We start from the raw sequence: 19,023 nt of genomic DNA, 5'->3' as shown, positions 1-19,023 counted from the left end.
GTTTTTGTATAGATAGCCAGTTGTTCCAGCACTTTTTAAATTTTTTTAATTTATTTTTTTATATATCTTTATTGACTTCAGAGAGAGGAAAGGAGAGGGAGAGAGAGAGATAGAAACATCAATGATGAGAGAGTCATTGATTGGCTGCCTCGAGCATGTGCCCTGACCAGGAATCGAACCCCGATTGCCTGGATCCTAGGTCAACATTCAACTGCTGAGCCACGCCTGGCCCGGCTCCAGCACTTTTTAAAAAAAAGATTCATTCTTTCCCCCACTGCTCTCCACTGCTTCTTTTGCCATATATCAAGTTTCACACATGATGGGGTCTATTCCTAGGTTCTTTGTTCTGTTTCATTGGTTTATTTGTATTCCAATATCACAATCTTCATTTCTGTGGCTTATAAGTCTGTATATATTACAGACCAACCTCCCCCTCTTTGTCTTTTTTTTCAATAATGCCTTCCCCTTTTGCATTTCCACATACATTTTAGAATCATCTTATGTTTCACCAAATTAAAAACTTGTTGAAATTTTTATAAGATTATATTGACTCTACATGTCAATTTGGGGAAAAGTGACACCCTTCACATTTTGAGCCTTCTGACCCATGACTGTGGTATGCCTCACCGTTTATTAAAGTCTTGTTTCTTTCCATAATGTTTTATAGGTTTTGGTCTTGAGGTCTTGCACATTTTTATTAGATTATACCTAGATACTTGAGTTTTTAAATGCTATTGTTAATGCTAACTATTAGTTTTAAGTTTATTTTCTGGTCTATGACCAGCATAAAACACTAATTAATCAAAACAGCACTTACATATGTGAGCAGTAGCTGTGCCATGGGGAGGGGCACTCAGAAGAACTTTAGCAACTCTCTTCCACCATAAACCTCATGAGTGCTCTCCTAAAGCCATCTTAAATAAATATTACTGCTACTACTACTATTAATAATAAAAAAATATTTGATGTGAATAATTGAACATTTCCCAATATTTTGTAAATAAATAAAAGGTTCTTTAGGGAGCTTTGCAGTACACAAACTGAATCAAAATTAGTGTGCTTGCAACACAAATGCATCTTCAAGACAAATTATTTCCCTTCTTTCTCACTTCCAATCAGATCATATCCTTAAGTCACCTCTTACATAAAAATTCTAGAGTAGTGACTACACCTGAGAATGTCTATATTTTTCCTGAAGGATGAAATATAATTCATGTGACATGAAATTCTTTAACCACCATCTTCCCCCCCACCCCTCAAATTACTTACAAATTGCTCTGTTGCCTAATGGAATTCAGTATTGCAAAGAAGAATGAGACCAAACCATTTTACACCCATCAGATTGGTAAAAATATAAAAGGCTTGGGATCCCAAGTGTTGAAGATGAAAAGCAATGGGTGGGAGTATAAACAGGTACATCCAATTTAGAGAACAATTGGCATTCTCTGCTAGAGCTGAAGATGGACCTGACCTCCAACCCAGCACTTCACCAGGTCTACACCCCAGAGAAACTCACATGTGTACAAGAGTGTTCACAGAGACATTGATTCTAAAAGGATAACAGTGAAAATAATCTAACTGTATCTATCAACAGCAGAATGAAGCAATAAATGAAAATCAATCATACAAACATTAAGCTGCAAAGTACACACATAGACTACAGCTGCACCTGTCCGCAAGAAGTGTCGCAGACATAATGATGAGCAAATAATGTAAATTGCAGATTACAAATAATATGATACCATTTATGTAAAACTGTAAAATATGCAAAACAATGTCATGTTTATTTTAGGGTTATATACATATTTAGTAAAAGTATAAAGACATGCAAGGGAATAATAAACTCTGGATTCAGACCAGTGAATGTCCCTAGAGAGCAGGGACGGGGATGTCACTGGGTGATAGAAGAGACACTGACTGAATAGCTGCATTGTTACTTCTTAAGGCGGGAGGGAGTTCACAGCGGTTCCTTATATCCATCTTGATGTTATGTTGGACCATGTGAAATTGCCTACAGGACGTCCTCACTTAACATCATTGATAGGTCCTTGGAAACGCGACGTTAAGCAAAATGACATAAGAAAACCAATTTTACCATAGCCTCATTGTTATAAATAAGAGTTAATGTATATTTCTGGTCACAAACACATTAGCAAACTTCTAAATAAAGACCCAAAGCATTTATAATATTGAACATTGAAATAAATGTGCACTATATATTCATTTAAAAAAGATTAATTAAAACAAGTAAGAAATTCTTTTCCAACCAGCTTATTCCAATTCGGGGTCACAGGTGGCTGGAGCTGGTCCCAGAAGCTCAGGGTGCCAGGCGGGCTCACCCTGGGCGGGACACCCTTCCCTCTCATATGTGCATCACATGTACCTGCACACAAACAGGGACAGTGCAGGCACACCAGTTCACTTCATGCGCATCTTGGGGATGTGGGAGGAACCCGGAGTCCCTGGAGAAAACCCACGCAGACATGGGGAGACGGTGCCAACTCCACACGGACAGTGGCCCTGGCCACGAGTAGATTTTTTTCTCTCATCATCATTATAACAAAACAACATTGAATGAAATGACATTATTTGAGCACCTGCTGTGTATTTGACTGTTTTGACCTACAAAAGATGGCAAATTCGTATGATCTAACTTAATAACTTTTTGATCTGAATGCTAGGAATACTTTAGGAAAGCAGGTGTGAGCCTAGCTGCTTCGTTCTGTGTGATCCATGTTTTAATGATCGTAATAATATAAAGCTGTTATTGATTTTCAACTTTTAGAATCACCTTATAGATAAAACACAAAAGACATATGTTTACAGAAGAGAGTATGCAAGTTCTTGGTTTTGACAATGTAAAGATGGAAGGGGCTGGAGAGGAGAAAGGTGGTGGGAAGGACGGGGCACAAGCCTGGCCTCCCATGATGCAGAATGAGCGATGCTGGCAAGGGTTAGTGGAAAGAGAGGTGTGATTACCTAACTTGAAAGTGCAAAGGAAACCCACAGAAGGAGTTTAAAAACAACTCTCAAAGGCTGGGGATGAGGAAAGAGCAGGGGGGATAGTGCAAGTAAGCTAACTCCTTAGCAATAAACAATGCCTCAAATTAATAAATCAAAATATAAAAGAGTAGCTTACTCATTCATGACATGAAGGAAACCACCAGAACAACTAAAATCAAGCAGACATATGGGTGTATCAGGAAGGGGGGCTGGAGTGAGGAAGGGTGAGGTGGGAGGCTTTGCTTTTTATACTATGTGGGGTTTTTTTTAAAAAAATATTTTTATCTGTTTTTATTGATTTCAGAGAGAGGAGGAGGAGAGAGAGAAACATCAATGATGAGAGAGTCATTGATCAGCTGCCTCCTGCACGCCCCCTACTGGGGGTCGAGCAGGAAACAGGGGCATGTACCTTGACTGTGACCTCCTGGTTCATAGGTTGATGCTCAACCACTGAACCATACGGGCTAGGCTATGTGGGTTTTTAATTAACCACATATGTTATTTTAATACCAGTTTTAAAGGGGAATAGGAGGTACAGGGAACGAATTAATTGTGCAATACATAACCTGCACCTGCCCTTCCTAACTGCTTTCCCTGTTGTTCTCTGGAAACTGCTGTCTGTGAATACAGAAAAGGTGACAGGGCAGCCAGTGGTGTGGAAGGGTGACCAGAGGGCTGGGATGGGCCTCTTGACACAGAGGAGCAAGAGGCCAAGGACTCTTAGTGGACAGCAGGCCTGAGAGTAGCGAGGGGTCCCCAGCAGAGTTGGGGGCCTTCCCGCCTCAGCCCAGGTGGCAGTGCAACAATCCGTCACACATTTTTAGGAGCTAAGAGTTTTTTCAGAATTCAGCCCTTGTCCTTACCACCCCTGCTGGGTGAGCCAGCTCAGTCTGTCATACCAAAAACCGTCAGTGATGGCTGCATGCCACGTGGATAACAATTCCCGCTTTGACTAATATACGCCAAGCTCTTGGAATGTGTCATAGCTCAGTTATGCCTATGAGGTAGGTGCTATCCTATCTCTATTTAACAGATGAGGCAACTGAGGCTCCAAGAGATGACATGCTTTCCCAAGATCACACAGCCGGCAAGGGCTGACCCGGGATTTGAGACTCGGTCGAGCCCAAGCTCTTAACTGTTCTCCTCTTTGCTGCCTGGGGACTGGGTCCACCTGTGGACGGGCGGCTACTTTGCTCACTCGCTCATCTTTCTGCAGGTCCGGGCACTAGTCGCTGACTTTTCCATTGTCTTCTCCATCCTGTTGTTCTGTGGAATCGATGCCTGTTTCGGGCTGGAAACCCCCAAGCTGCACGTGCCCAGTGTCATCAAGGTTTGCTCTGGGCACTAGCTCTGCTGCCCACTGGCTGCAGATCCTTTCCCCTCCACAGTGATCGAACTGTCAACTACTCTCAGCCACCTAGCCGTGTGGGTTCTCTGTGCATGCTCCACCCTGCCCATGTAGAGCAGCCTCCCAGGGAGGTCCTCTGAGGTGGTGGGTTGGGGCCATAGTGACAATGAAAGCCCACTGTGTCACCACAGGGTGGGGAGGTGCTGGAATCTAGCTGAAGCCCCTTGATTTTCACTTGAGGGTCTACAATTCCCTGACTCCTGGCAGTCTGCAAGCTGGGCCACCTGGGTTCTGTTGAAAATGATCTCTAGGAATAGTAATTCTCAAAGTGTGATCCCAGGTCAGCATGAAGAGACCCACCACTTCACAGATTCCCCCAGAGTTCAGAGTTTGTGCCATTGGCTTGTAGCTAAACTTGAATCCTGCTGCCTCACGAGGAGCACCCCGCATCCACACTGGGCCAGGGGGTACAGGTTCTAGAACTGGCCCTTCCTGCCCTTGAGGGCTTGACTTTCACAATATTACTTTCAGGTTCTCCTAAGGAGCTTAAACACATCTCATTAACCTTTAAAAGACGGCATTAAATTCCATCAGTATTTAAATTCGGCCTGCGGGACCCACTCCTTGCAGGGAACTAAAGTTCCCTTTCATCGAATAAAGGTTAAACTGGTATTGGCCTTGACAATTAAAGCACCTCTTTCTCTTAAGTAAAAAAAGATAAACTTCAGCCCAGCTCCTGCACAGATAATCCCCTATTCTCAATATGCAAATCTTCATTGACGTTGGGTGTCTTACAGATAATTCTATAATGCTCCCCAGACAGGTGACTCCAGAAGAGGCAGGAGCAACAGGCACTGGACCCATCAAATTATTTATTCTTGCCTGTTGGGCCTCATTTCTGATCCTTTTCAGTTTGCAATTACTTGGTGACCACAAGGTCTCTCTCTACGCCCTCTGACTATGCACCTCCCTGTTTCCTAACCAATCCCAGGCAGGCAGCTGCCACAAATGATCCCCTTAGTTCTGCAGACACGAGGTCCTTCCTAAGTCTGCGTCAGAGTCTCTTTGTTCTAAAGTTGCAGGTGCCAACATCTGCAAGGGAAACAATTGCACTTGAAAAATGCCCCAGGTGGAGGATTGGCAGGAAGGCGAGGAGAGGGAGGCCCTGGGTGGCAAGTGGGCCGGGACGAGGGAAAGTGGAGAGGGCTCTCACTGTTTGCTCCACTCAGCCCACGCGGCCAGACCGAGGCTGGTTTGTGGCCCCCTTTGGAAAGAACCCGTGGTGGGTGTACCCGGCGAGCATCCTGCCTGCGCTGCTGGTGACCATCCTGATATTCATGGACCAACAGATCACAGCCGTCATCGTCAACCGGAAGGAAAACAAGCTGAGGGTAAGGCTGGTGCTAGAGGGGCACAACCTCTCTCGTCCCACAAAGTCAGAAGGAACGAAAGGGGCAGATGGTGCATGTAGCAAAATTCTGGGCCATTTGTGAAGCAAAATATGAGGCTAGAAGACTGAGTTCTGGTGTGGAGAAATGTGATCTCAGATGCAATAAGGCCACCAGGGCCAAGGTGACTTGATCCGAAGACCAGGACCAAGTCCAGGGTGGGCCACTGGGCCCCTTGCTTCTCCCAAAGACACCCTCCAGCTCTGTGCCTCCCAACAGTGATCTTGGGAGTCTGAGCAGATCCTAAAAGGGGGATTTTGACCCAGCACCATGAGGCAGAGGAGCATCCTTAGCTCCCCTGGTCCCTGCAACTCTCCACCCTCCCTCTGGGTTTGAGGAAATTCAGGCTACCCTCTGCCCATCCCAGTCTGGACAACTCTGGGTTTGGTCTAAGACCTGTCCCTGCCAGGGCCCCCATTCAGGAACTGTAGAGATATGTTGGCCCCTGGTAGGGCTCGTTGGTTCCCAAGGACCCAGGCCCAGGGCCTCTCCAAGTCTGAACACCCATCACCTGTGTCCCTTCCCTGACTCACCAAACCCTGGCGTTGGCGAGGCCTGAACACTTCAAGATGACAGCCCCCTTAGAGTTCCTTCTAGAAAGTCAAAGGGAGCCCTTGAACCATGTCCCACCAAATGACTGCTTTGGGGAGATTTCTGTCTAACCCACCCCACCCCAACAGATGGTCAGCAACAGGCTCCTAGACAGCTTCTCCTCTCCTGCCGCCCCCTGCAGAAGGCTGCTGGCTACCATCTGGACCTGTTCTGGGTGGGCATCCTAATGGCCCTGTGCTCCTTCATGGGGCTCCCCTGGTACGTAGCTGCCACGGTCATCTCCATTGCCCACATCGACAGCCTCAAGATGGAAACAGAGACCAGTGCCCCAGGGGAGCAGCCCCAGTTCCTGGGGGTCAGGTAGGTGGGGCTCCAGGCCTGGGGACCACCTGAGCAAGAGTGGTCAGGATGGGGGAGGGGAAGCAGGTTTTTCTTACCATGAAGGTATTTGGGCAAAAGGGATCCCTGCTCTGACAGCCCAGGAGCCACATGGAGAGGATTGATATTCCTGAAGGGAGAGAGGAGGGAGACGAAAATTCCATTCTAAGTGGTGTTTTTTGTCTTAATAGATTCCGAGCAGTACACCACCATGGGCCATATACACACTCTCGACTCTCACCTATATAGGCCCCTCAAGAGCGACACAGGCCAGTTCTGACCTGTCCCTTTGTCTCCTCTTCAAGACACCCTGCCCCACTGTCCCCCAAGGCCCTCCTGTGGGTTTGGGTCCTGCTTAATCTCCAGTCCTCCAGAAAGCCTTCCAGGATCATTCCCACTCCTGGTCTGTGGCCCATGTTCTTCTCGTGCCCCATGTCGGGTCCCTGATCTGTTTCAGACAGAGCAGCACATCTTCCACCTCTGAGGTTGCCCAGGGCGAGCCCATACCACACCCTGGCATCCCCAGAAGTGGCTATCCTAAGAGATTCCCCCCACTGCCCAGCCTGCCCCAAGCAAGACTTCTCTGGTCAGAGCAGGGTTCCCCCCAGGCCTCTGAGCCCCAGACAGCTGGGCCTGAGCAATCAGCCCCAGAGCCTCCAGCTCCCACCTGTACTGTGTCTGGACCTGGGCACACGGGAACACCCACCTGTCTCCCACCCCTCGTTCCTGCTCTACTGCAGCCAGCCCCCCTCCCGCTGAAGCCTCGCTAGTCATGTGGGTTCTTATTCTAGTCAAAGGGCAGGGATAATCACATTATATCCCACTTCATCCTCACAACCCACCCCCCAGGTAGGTGCCATTATCTCTCTTCTACTGATGCCACACAACTACTAAGTAAGTGGCAGAGCCCACCTAAATTGGTCTAGCTCAAGCACCTCACTATTAGTCACTGGACAACCTCCCAAACACCCCTATAAAATGCCCTCACCTCCCTCTCTTCTCATGTGCTGGTCAGCTGGGCCTTGCACAGTGGGCTTACTCTCTGGGATGGGGGAACAAGGCAGAGGCAGTGCCTTGGACATTACTTGGCAATGCCCACAGAGGGCTGGGGGCTGGAACAGTCACAGAGCATCTCCCAATCTACCTGACTATGTGCTCTTCTTTGCCAGGGAGCAGAGAGTGACCGGCACCATCGTCTTCATCCTGACCGGGATCTCTGTCTTCCTGGCTCCCATCCTGAAGGTGAGGCCCTGCACCCTCCCCCAGGGCCTGTCTGCCTGAGAAACCACTGGCCTGATGCCCCGGAGGTGGTGTCCTTATGTTTGTGGGACTCAGATCATTGTTTATTGCTGTTAAAGGTGGTATAAAGCTGACACTTAGTGGCACCTTTCTGCCACTTTACTGTGTCATTAGTATTGGAAAAGGGCCTTTCCCTGGGGATCCAAGGAAGACTTGTGCCAATTAATCTAGAATTCTAGACCATAGCCTCATTACTCATGGGAATGTGATATCATGGGGCTTTGGGATTTGCTGGGAAAGCTACTTGAGCCTGCAAACAGGACTGGAGATAATGTCCTAGGCTTGATAATCAGTCACTGATAACTACAAATTATCTAAGACTTAACCCAGTTCTGTTTGATGTGGTTTTCGCACTCATTAGGGCAAATGTTATATATGGGGAAAGCTGGGGCAGGCCAGGCTGCCTCTGTGACTTGGTAGATTTTATACATATATATATGTATTTTAGAGAAAGAGGAAGGCAGAGAGAGAGAGAAAGAGAAAGGCTGATGTGAGAGAGAAACATCAATCGGTTGCCTCCTGTCTGCACCCCAGCAGGGGATCGAACCCAAAACCTGGGCATGTACCCTGACCAGGCCTGGAACCAGTGACCATTTGATGCATGGAAAGACGCTCAACCAACTGGGCCAACTGGCCAGAGCAGGACAAAGGGAAGTTTTAAGCCATCTCAAATTTGTGTTATTACAGATTATGGCTGCCTTTTTTTTTTTTTTACTTTTTAAATTTATCTTTATTGTTGAGAGTATTACAGGTATACCATTTCCCCCCCAATTGATCCCCTCCACTTCCCTCCCACCCCCTTCCCAGGCCTTCACCCCGTTATTACCTGTCCATGGGTTATACATATAACTTCTTTGGTTAATCTCTTCCCATCCTCCACTCCCCTTCCCTCTTTCCTCTGAAATATGATTGTCTGTTACATGTGTCAATGTCTCTGGATCTATTTAGTTTGTCAGATTCTTTTTTCATTAGCTTCTTCTTAAAGAAGACCCTTCGACATTTCCTGTAGTGCTGGTTTGGTGGTGATGAAGTCCTTTAGCTTTTCTTTGTCTGAGACGCACTTTATTTGACCTTCAATTCTAAATGATAGCTTTGCTGGGTAGAGCAATCTTGGTTGTAGTTCCATGTTTTTTATCACTTTGAATATTTCTTGCCACTCCCTTCAGGCCTGCAAAGTTTCTGTTGAGAAATCAGCTGACAGTAGTATGGGTGCTCCCTTGTAGGTAACTAACTGCTTTTCTCTTGCTGCTTTTAAGATTCTCTCTTTGTCTTTAACCTTTGGCATTTTAATTATGATGTGTCTTGCTGTGGGCCCCTTTGGGTTCCTCTTCTTTGGGACCCTCTGTGTTTCCTGGACTTGTAAGTCTATTTCTTTCCCCAGGTAGGGGAAGTTTTCTGTAATTACTTTTTCAAATAGGTTTTCAATTCCTTGGTCTCTTTCTTCCCCTTCTGGCACCCCAATAATATGAATGTTGGGCCTCTTGAAGTTGTCCCAGAGGCTCCTTATACTATTTTCATATTTCTGGATAATTTTTCCTTTTTCTCTTCTGGTTGGGTGTTTTTTGTTTCCTCACGTTCCAAATTGCTGATTTGATTCTCAGTGTCCTCTACTCTGCTGTTGATTCCCTGTCAATTATTCTTCATTTCAGTTCCTGTAGCCTTCATTTCAAATTGATACTTTATTATGTCATTGATTTTCTCAGTTACTTCCCTAACAGTCTGCTTAAACATCCTTATAACCATTATCCTGAACTCTGTATCTGTTAGCTTGCTTGGATCTATTTCATTTAGTTCCTCTTCTAGAGATTTCTTCTGTTCTTTCCTTTGTGACATGTTTCTTTGCCTCCACATTTTGGCTGCTTTCAGGTGTTTGTTTCTATGTAGTAGGTAGAGCTACTATGTCTCCTGGAATTTGTAGAGTGGCTTTGTGTAGTAGGTGTCCTGTAGGGTCCAGTGGCTCAGCCTCCCCAGTCACCTGAGCTGGGCCTTCTAGGTGTTCCCCTGTGTGGGCTGTGTGCACTGTCCTGTTGTAGTTGAGCCTTGGTTGCTATTGGCGTCCCTGGGAGGAACTGACCCCTAGGCCAATCAGCTGTGAGGACCAGCTGCAACTACAGCCAAAGAGCTGCTGTGCTGGAGACACCCTTATGGATCAGGATTTACTTCAGTGGAGCTTTGGTGTTCACCAAGTGCACACCTTGAGTGTCACTCGTGGATGTGGTAGGGTTGTAATCCAGCGTAGTAGAGTCTTACCACCAGGTGCACTGTCTCTGGGGCCTCCCAGGAGGTGCAAAGTCAGTCTGTGCCAGTGCCTTGCCCAGGGCCACCCAGCATGAGCTACACAGCAAACTGTAGCTGGCTGCTACTTGTGCTGGGCTTGGAGGTGTCCAGGAGAGGCCAAGCTATGAGCCAATGCAGGCTGCCGCCAGTGCCAGGCCTGGGGCCACTTATCAAGCTGTATGGGGCCCGCTGTTGCTTGTCTGAGAGATTTTAGGAAAGTCCTAAGCATGAGGCTCGAGAGGCCACTTGCACAGAAAAGCCCCTGGAAGTGGCCTGGATGAGCTGCAGGTGGGGAGGGGCGGGGCCTCCGGGAGTCACGGGGCGGGGCCAAAGGTGCGAGTCAGGTGCTGGCCATTCAAACATGGCGGCTGCGTGCGGGCTGTGTGTGGGGGAGGACTCGCCAAAGGAGCCATGGCCTCTGCCAGCCCTTCTGCCTGGGAGGAAGCCGCCCCCCCACCTCTTGCCCGGATTCCAGGCAGGTTAGTTCCTCCCCGAGTGTCCCGGGTCCTCTCAGGCTGCTGCCCGGCGCTGGGCTCAGAGGGAGCGTCCGAGTGAGTCCGTGCCGGGCCCTTTAGAGGAGCTGCTGGGGCTCCCGCAGCCTCCGCGACCCTCAGGGACAGTCCCCGCTGGTTTCACAGCCCAAAGTTGTGGGGACGTCTCTTCCTGGCCCTGGAGCCCTGGGCTGGGGGCCTGTTGTGGGGCTGGGACCCCTCCCTCCTCTGGGAAACCCCCGCCGCCGAGATTCCCTCCCGGGTTTCAACCGCGGCACCGGGTGTGGGCCCGCAGCCGCGTCTCTGCGATTCAGCCGCTTCTGCCCGCGTCTCCGCCCCTCCCGCCGGTCTCAGTGCTTCTTCACTCCCTGGTTGTGGGGCTTCTGTTCAGCCAGATTTCAGGAGGCTCTGAGTGACGGTGGTTCTGTATTTTAGTTGTAATTTTGATGTGGTTGCGGGAGGCGGCGGGTGCAGTTGTTACCTACGCCGCCATCTTGTTGTTCCTCCTATAGCTGCCTTTTATTTAAAATTTTATTTCTCTCTCAATTGCTCCCACTTTGAGAATGATTAGGACAATGTCGTTTATTTAAATTTTCACCTTGTTTCACAATTAGAAAAACATCTCCTAAGCCATGTACAAACGGAGTAATGCCAGGGCCCCGCATTTCCTTTCTTTCAGCTCATGAGATGCCTTAGATTGAGATTTACAGCATATGGGTCCAAACCACACTTTATGTTTAAAAATGAACACGGTCTAATTTTTTTAAAGAGAGGATGTTTACTTAGTTAAATTTATTGACATTCTGAAATAGTGTCTAACAGCTGGGCATGGTACTGTGGTTCTCCCATGCGTTCCAACATGAAAACGCCGGGAGTGAGGCAGAGCAGCCTGGTTCGTCATGGCGAGCTGCGGGTGCAGGTAAAGGGAAAGAGAAAAGAGGTAAAAACCCAGCTTAGAGGGACAGTGGAGAAATACCTCAAAAGGCTTCTAAAGAGTCATGATGATGACCACAGAACAGTATCAATGATACGATCCCGTTTGGGGAAAAGCAAGCAATCTACCTGTGAGCATGATCGGAAGGAAAGAGACCCTCCAAACCACCAGTGGTTGGTTGCGATTAGTAGTGGCTGGTATATACATGTTTCCTTTCTTTTTTTTATAAATGAGTGTGTGTGATACATGGACTTTGTTCATCAGCAGCTACTCCCTGCTGATGTAGGTCAGCTCACTAAAGCTCCCCAGTTCACTACAAGCTGAGCAACGCTGCTTTGGAGCCCCTTGGCTGGGGCTGGAGGTGAGAAGGGGCAGGCAGGAACAAGCAGGGGGCTTTCTATGGAACTTTCCCTTGTTCCAGAAGCTATGTCTTCAGACCACATGGCTTCTGCGGGGCCCGAAGCAGGGGACCAGCTGGGAGAGTAGCTTCACGCTGGGCTGGCTACCCCAGCTAGGGAAGGAGGCAGAAGAGCCCCAGAGACCATCTCTCTCCCCACTGACACTCTGGCTCCAGATCTGTTCTCAGACCCTCAGTTCCTCCAAACATCCAGGTCCTTCACCGCCTGGGGAAAGCCGAGACAGGCCAGGCTGCCTCTGTGACTTGGCAGACACTTTCATACAGAACAGGGCAGCCAAGAGCTTGCCCCAGGCAGAGGCTCAGTCCAAAGCTCTGCTTCCCTCTCTCATTTCAGTACATCCCCATGCCAGTACTCTATGGAGTCTTTCTCTACATGGGCGTGGCCTCCCTGAATGGCATCCAGGTAAGGCTCTCCCCTTGGGGTCAGCACTCCAAGTCTGGGTCCATGTCACCAAGACCCCAAGTGCTCGCTTTCCCGGTTCAATGTGACAATAACAGTAATAATAAGACTACCATTTACTATGTGCCAAGTAAAATCACTATACCAGGCACTTTGTAGGTGTTATATAACTAGTCTGTCCTCTGATACCAATTTCATAGATGAGGAAACTGAGGCTCAGAATTCAGAACCCAGGTCTGGCTGACTCCAATGATCATTTCACCACATCTCTCTTCTCTAGGGCAATGCTGGCAGAACACATTTTGTTTTGTTGTTTACTTGCCATAATACACAGGATGTTTTGAATGATTTGTGTTGCAATTACGTTGCATTTTCTTTGGCTGTGGACAGTGCTCATTTGCAGCCAGCTGAAGGGCGTAGCCCTCACCCAGGGCCAAGCGCCCTCCCCTAAGATCTTGCTACCTCCAGTTCTCTTTCTGTGAGTCCTTAACGCCTGACCAGGGGCTCCCCTCTATGAGGCCCCACTGCAGTACCCCTTCCCCCCACCCCAAGCCCCCAGCAGGGCCACCCGGGTCCCCACTGCTGGCTGAGCCTCGCGCTGTCCTCTCCAGTTCTGGGAGCGCTGCAAGCTCTTCCTGATGCCGGCCAAGCACCAGCCAGACCACGCCTTCCTGCGCCACGTGCCCCTGCGCCGGATCCACCTGTTCACCCTGGTGCAGGCGCTGTGCCTGGCTGTGCTCTGGGTCCTCAAGTCCACGGTGGCCGCCATCATCTTCCCGGTCATGGTAAGGTGGGGCCGGCTTCCCCACCTGTTGGATGGATTCAGCCTGGGAGGGTGTCCACGGGGAGGTCCACCCTCGCCTTCTCCTTCCCAATGGCCTGGCTTTCTCGTCCGGCGGGCACAGAACAGGATGGGGGCTGAGTCCAGGTGGGGCTGGGGACGTGGACAGGAGGACAGGGGAAGGTCTGTGCAGTGGTCCAACCCTGCAGTGACAATTCGCACTCCCACCTCCACCCAGCTCGGGTGGCAAAGCTCAGCGAGAATGCAAAAGCCACTCAGCCTCCCCGACTCTGGGGCAGGAGGGAGCTGGGTGAATGGGACAAGGAGACTGGGACAAGGAGACTAAGGTCCCCACTGCTGACATTCAAACCAAGCGAAGAAGTAGATCATGCTAAATAGAAAGCCTTTCACCGTTCAAACTGACTGAATTTGAAAAGCTAAAGGGGGGCGGGGGGTGGGGAGAGACAACCAGAATCTGAGATCAAGAACTTCAAAGCCCAATGTCACTAACATGACATTTGGGGAACGTGCACGAGAGTTCTGTGACTGTTCTGGCAAGTTTTATGTAAGTTTGAAAGTACTCCAAAATAAAAAGTAAAAAAGAAAAAAACCCAAAGCATGTTGCATCTGGCTCCTAGATAGCCGCACCCGAGGGAAGTGACCCCGGCCCCCTGCGGGGGTGTTGGAGCCTGTGAGCTAACACTCAGGGAGAGCCCTGGGTGGACCCCAAGGCCTGCAGGGCTGGAGCTGGGGCTAAGGTGAGGACAGGAGGTAGGAGTGGAAACGTGCCCTCCTGGGAGGAAGCTACGTAAGTGATTTTTGACCCAAGCTTCTCGTTAGGGTCCCCAGCATCCAGAGGTGTGCATTCACAGCCCACCAGGTGATTTGATGCAAGCTCAAGTTGGGGGATCACTATTTAAAGAAGTTCTCCAGCCCATAGTCTCCACCTGGCTCCCCGCCTCAGCCATCGCAGGCTCTGTCCCTCTGGGTCACTGGTGGGCATTGTCACTCCACTGAGGAAAGCCAGGCAGGATCCAAGGTGGGCAGGAGGTGAATAATGGTTTGTGGGAGCTTTGAGATGACTCCAAAGACGCTGCCCAGAAAAAGCCCTTGAACACGGCTGACCAAGGGAGAAAGAGCTGTGCCCACGTTTGGGAACCTGATCCTGCCATTTTCTCTGAACTCCCCACAGATCCTGGGCCTCATCATCGTCCGAAGGCTGCTGGACCTTCTCTTCTCACAGCATGACCTGGCCTGGATTGACAACATCCTCCCAGAGAAGAAGAAAAAGAGAAGGAAAGGGGCCCACGAGGACAGTGACGAGGAGGTGGGGAGGATGTGAGGCCTGGGACAGGGGGAGAAATCTAGAGACCCTCCCTCCGCTTCTGTCAGAGCCAGGCATGGGGTGGCTCCTCAGGTGGCCTGCAGCGCCCAGGCCAGGAGGAGCCAAGGCTTCTGCTTATCTTGGTCTGTTTACGTGAATATCCTCAGGGTGGGCCAGAGCGAAAGAGCCCCCCACCCACGGAAAAGTTGGTTGGCCAAGCCTACCCCTTCCCATTCCTGTGGGCTCCTGGGGCCATTGTCAACAGCTACACAGTCCCCTGAGGGAACAGGATGGGGCCTGGCTCCATCAAAGAGGTTACAGTCAGGGGGGATGGGTCAGATGGAAGCTCACTAGCAAACTGGACTCCTGGACAGACCGGAGGACTGGGGCAAGGTTGGCTTGGCCCTGCTCTTAGGGTATCAGGGTATTAGGATAAGAGGGAGGGGAAGAGACATGTGTCCTCCCTGAAGGAGGGTGGCTACATTCCCCAGATGCCTGCAACCCCTCGGTTGCCCTGACTACCCCTCCCTTTTTCCATGTCTCCTCCCCATCCCACCCCCCAAACACTCAGGGAGTCAACAGACAAGCGGTCCAGAGCTTATAGCAAATCACAAAATGTTAGACAGAAAGATTGTCTGGTTCAAGTGCTCGTTACAGATGAAGAAACTGAACCCCAAAACAGAAGTGGTTCACTCAAGGTGGACATATCACTAAATGTCTTAGAGGGATTTAAGACATTGACTCCTGACTTTGAATCCAGTGTAGTCAGCTGCCCGTGACATCTCGCCCCATGCCTGGCTCCCATCCTCCCAGTTTGACCCCAAACCACATCCCTGCATCATCCTAGAGCTGTTCTCCTCATGATCTTGTCTTTTGCAGATCAAAACTGTTCTGAGGCAAATTCTTGCTGACTGATTGGTGGTGATTAAACCATCTTCTGGTGGTAGTGAGACCAAAGCTCCCCTGGTCCTTAATTACTGTCCTCTTCTAGGAAGGGAAGAGGTCCTTTTATTCATTCACATTTTTCATTGATGCTTTAGATGATTTGCAAAGATAAGTTCTGAGAACAAAGAAACTTGAGAGTCTAAGAGCCTTTTAAAGACAAATACTTCTTTCATTGATTCACTCAATAAATATTTGAGTGCTACCATGTACCTGGAACTGTTCCAGGGTTGGGGGGAAAATATCTGGATTAAATGATATATTCAGTGGAAAAATGGGCTTCCATTTATACAAATTCACTTTACATATGACCTTATACAGCTATCAGGTGAGGTTCACTCCCAGATGACTGGTTACCATGACAGTTGAAACTGTTCTGAGTAGCATTCCCAGAAGAGTTCCATCCTGCCTAGAGCAGCGACTAAGCATGGTGCCCCCTCAGTAGGCCTGAGCGCATTTGCAGCACCCCCTATCTGTTTAGTCTGGATGTGTAGGTGGCAGTTTGCACACTGTGGGTATATTTTCCATCTTGGCAAGAAAGCCAAAGCTATTGTACTGGTGGTGTTTATCAGCTTTTCCTACTGTTTCTCTCCAGCCCCAGTTCCCTCCTCCCTCAGTTATAAAGATTCCCATGGAAAGTGTCCAAACAGATCCCCAAAATGGTATCCACTGCATTGCCAGTAAGTAAAACACATGATGTCTGTCTCTTCCTCCCTACTAACTCTTCACCTCTTCCTCAAGGAACTTCCATCTTTAATTCAGGGGTTCTAATGGTCTTAGATGCTAGAGGACCACCGTGCTAGGCAGAGCTCAGGCAGAACTGGGCCACAAGGATTGGGAGTCCAACCAGACGGAAACCTCAGATCAACTCTGCAGATTCCAGTGAGCAATCTTCACTTTAGGCAAAACCTCATTCCTCCCCTTCCTCTGGTGCCCCAGATGCCTGTGGCACCTCTCTTGCCCTGCTTCAGACCACACTGATCCAAGCATGACCCACTGAGCCTCCCATGCTGCCCAGTGACTGTTGAGATGACTGAGAGCTCAAGCCCAAGCTGAGTTGTCCTTTAGAAAAACAGGTAGCATCACATTTGGATTATAACTTAGAAGGTTCCAGTAGTTGGGCTGTTTCTGTACAAATGATAGTCATCTTCCACCTGCTGAAAGGAGGCTGCCCGGGAAGGATGCAGCATTGTTTATGGAGATCCTGGGGGATTCTGTTGCTCCCCTTACCTGCTCCCAGCCTCAGCTCCCTATTTGTGGACAGTCCTGTCACTGAGAAAACACAGCTTGAGGTCCCAACCTGAGTCCAGACCCCATTGCTCCTCATATAGAGCTTGCCACTTTCCTTGAAGACCCAGATTATGGATCCTGCCAGTCCCCTCAAGCCCTTGGCGGGCTTCCCATCCTACTCTCTATCAGATACCTCTGAGTTTCTCGCTCTTTCCCACTTCCTATTTGTATAATTTTATCACCCTTCCCTGCTCTTCCCTAGCCCTCCCACCCCTCCCACCTACCTAACTTGACTGAGCTTTCTAATGAAGGAATAGCTGAACCACCCGTCCATATGAGGGCCCTGTGTTCCTCTTGTGTCGTGTTGGCCATGGGGCTAGAGAATAGAAACGGGTAAGGGAAGCACTGGAAAAAGAGGATCTCCTCCAGTGTGTTCCCAAACCTGCGCCACAGCTGACGTTCTAATTTTCCTGCCAGGAAAAAGATCTTCCAGTTGGAGTTACTCGTTCTGATTCTTCCTTCAGTGACTCAGAACTTGATCGAAGGTAACAGCCACGAAGTGTACTCCTTGGGTGTTGGATAAGAAACTAAACACTGGCTGGGAAGGTTGAGGGATTAGGATCTCCCAGACTAGCCAGTGTCTCAGTAAAACCCCTTTGTGGTCCACCATGGAGAGAAAGGCTGGCAGGCCTGATTATTGGGTGTCTAGTAAAAACATGTCCTCTTAATGACATAAAAACATGATTACAACACACAAAGGTACTCAACTTCAGAAGAGGAAATTATTATAAAATATTAGGTAAAATGAAAATTAAAAGTAAATACTTAAAAATAGAAAACAACATAGAGGAAAACCAGATATGACTTAAGTATATATTATCAAAAGCCAGGATAAAGGCACTCTAAGGGTAAAAACATCAGGTAATCTAGTACTCTGTAGAATAAAATAACAGCATGGTTAATTAGCAGAGATCAGAAAGGGTATCGGAGAAAGCTAAGTATCAAAGATTAGGTAGAGATGAGAAGAGTCCGAAAGGATTCAAGGCCTGGTTTCCAGGAGCCCCTGCCAACAGGGTGATTCCTACCTGTTTTAAATGAGAGCCACCCATGCAGAAAGTGGGACCGCTTAATGGTTGAAAAGTGGGGGGAGGGCCTCAAAAATGGAAAAGAGCAATTCAGAGGCAAGAAAGTCTGCCTCAGATTCACTAGGGAAGATGGTAGAGGCAGGCCTACTCTTACACTGTGCCCCACTCAACAGACAGCAGTCTGTCCTGGGTTAAACAGTAAAAGCACAGGTATCCAAAGTCTAGAGGCAGATGAATCTCCACTTACATGGCACTCTCTCAAGGGGTTTTAGGAAACATGTACAGGGTCTTCTGAGTTATACCTCAGAGCTGCTACCACGTGCCAGGCTGGGAAGAAACTTACCAATACCACCCTCCCTAAGTAGCAGGCCCGAGGCTACTCCAGCCCAGGAGAGTCACATGTCCAAATTACATCTCTGCCTGCCTTCTCACCCCCTCTCCCAACCAAGGCTCTTATACCCTTAGTCACTGACCTTTATATATAAATGTGTTAGGAGAAAAGCAGTCTGTCTACCCTGATTTATTTTCGTTTTAAAATAGCCTACACTAAACTGAATCTCTGTCCCAATTTCAGTCAGTGGAGACAGGATTTGGACAAAGACAGGGGATTTCAAAAACCCTGTTAAATTATAAAAAGCATGAGACAAAGGCAGAAATGTAGCAAATTTGGTAATTGGCAGTGGCACCTCCCACCTACATGGGTGTTTGACCGAGTCTAGGGAAGCAGAGACCACTAAGGGGCCAGGATTTCATCGCAGTGAAGAAAAAGATCAGTCAGCAACATGATCTAATCTAACAAAGGTTAAGCATCATGTTCTCCCAGGCAGGAGGCTTCATCCCTGGGGATACAGAAAGACAGGCACGTGAGCAAGGACACCCAGCACCCTGCACCAAGAACAATGGAGCACACGCGAAAGAACAGCGGTCTAAGGGGCGGTTTCCTTATCTGGGGCACCGAGGACAATAACAAGGAGTCCCCTAGATAAAGTGAAGGAGAGAGAAAAGGGCATTTCAGGCCAGTACAGGCCGGAAATGCCACTTGAAAACACATACACACTCAGGGCAAAGAACACAGGGATGGATGGAGCAAACTACAAGTAGGGGCTTGGATGC

General features: G+C 48.7%; 1 protein-coding gene across 1 annotated transcript in view; it reads left to right on the top strand.

The window, feature by feature from the left end:
* Nucleotides 1-19,023, top strand: part of SLC4A5 (solute carrier family 4 member 5) — a 69,344-nt gene that overhangs the window by 49,603 nt on the left and 718 nt on the right. Inside the window, exons 17-24 of the mRNA XM_087823646.1 lie at nt 4,220-4,333; nt 5,581-5,742; nt 6,533-6,711; nt 7,899-7,971; nt 12,483-12,551; nt 13,160-13,333; nt 14,522-14,656; nt 17,303-17,370. Of these exons, the coding sequence (XP_087679772.1) occupies nt 4,220-4,333; nt 5,581-5,742; nt 6,533-6,711; nt 7,899-7,971; nt 12,483-12,551; nt 13,160-13,333; nt 14,522-14,656; nt 17,303-17,370 (974 nt within the window). The remainder of the gene's footprint in view (nt 1-4,219; nt 4,334-5,580; nt 5,743-6,532; nt 6,712-7,898; nt 7,972-12,482; nt 12,552-13,159; nt 13,334-14,521; nt 14,657-17,302; nt 17,371-19,023) is intronic.

The sequence above is a fragment of the Miniopterus natalensis genome, chromosome 13 (genome assembly GCF_054644295.1).
Source record: "Miniopterus natalensis isolate mMinNat1 chromosome 13, mMinNat1.hap1, whole genome shotgun sequence".
NCBI lineage: Eukaryota > Metazoa > Chordata > Mammalia > Chiroptera > Miniopteridae > Miniopterus > Miniopterus natalensis.
The sequence above is the reverse complement of the archived record's forward strand: the minus strand, read 5'-3'. Positions and strand labels throughout refer to the sequence as shown.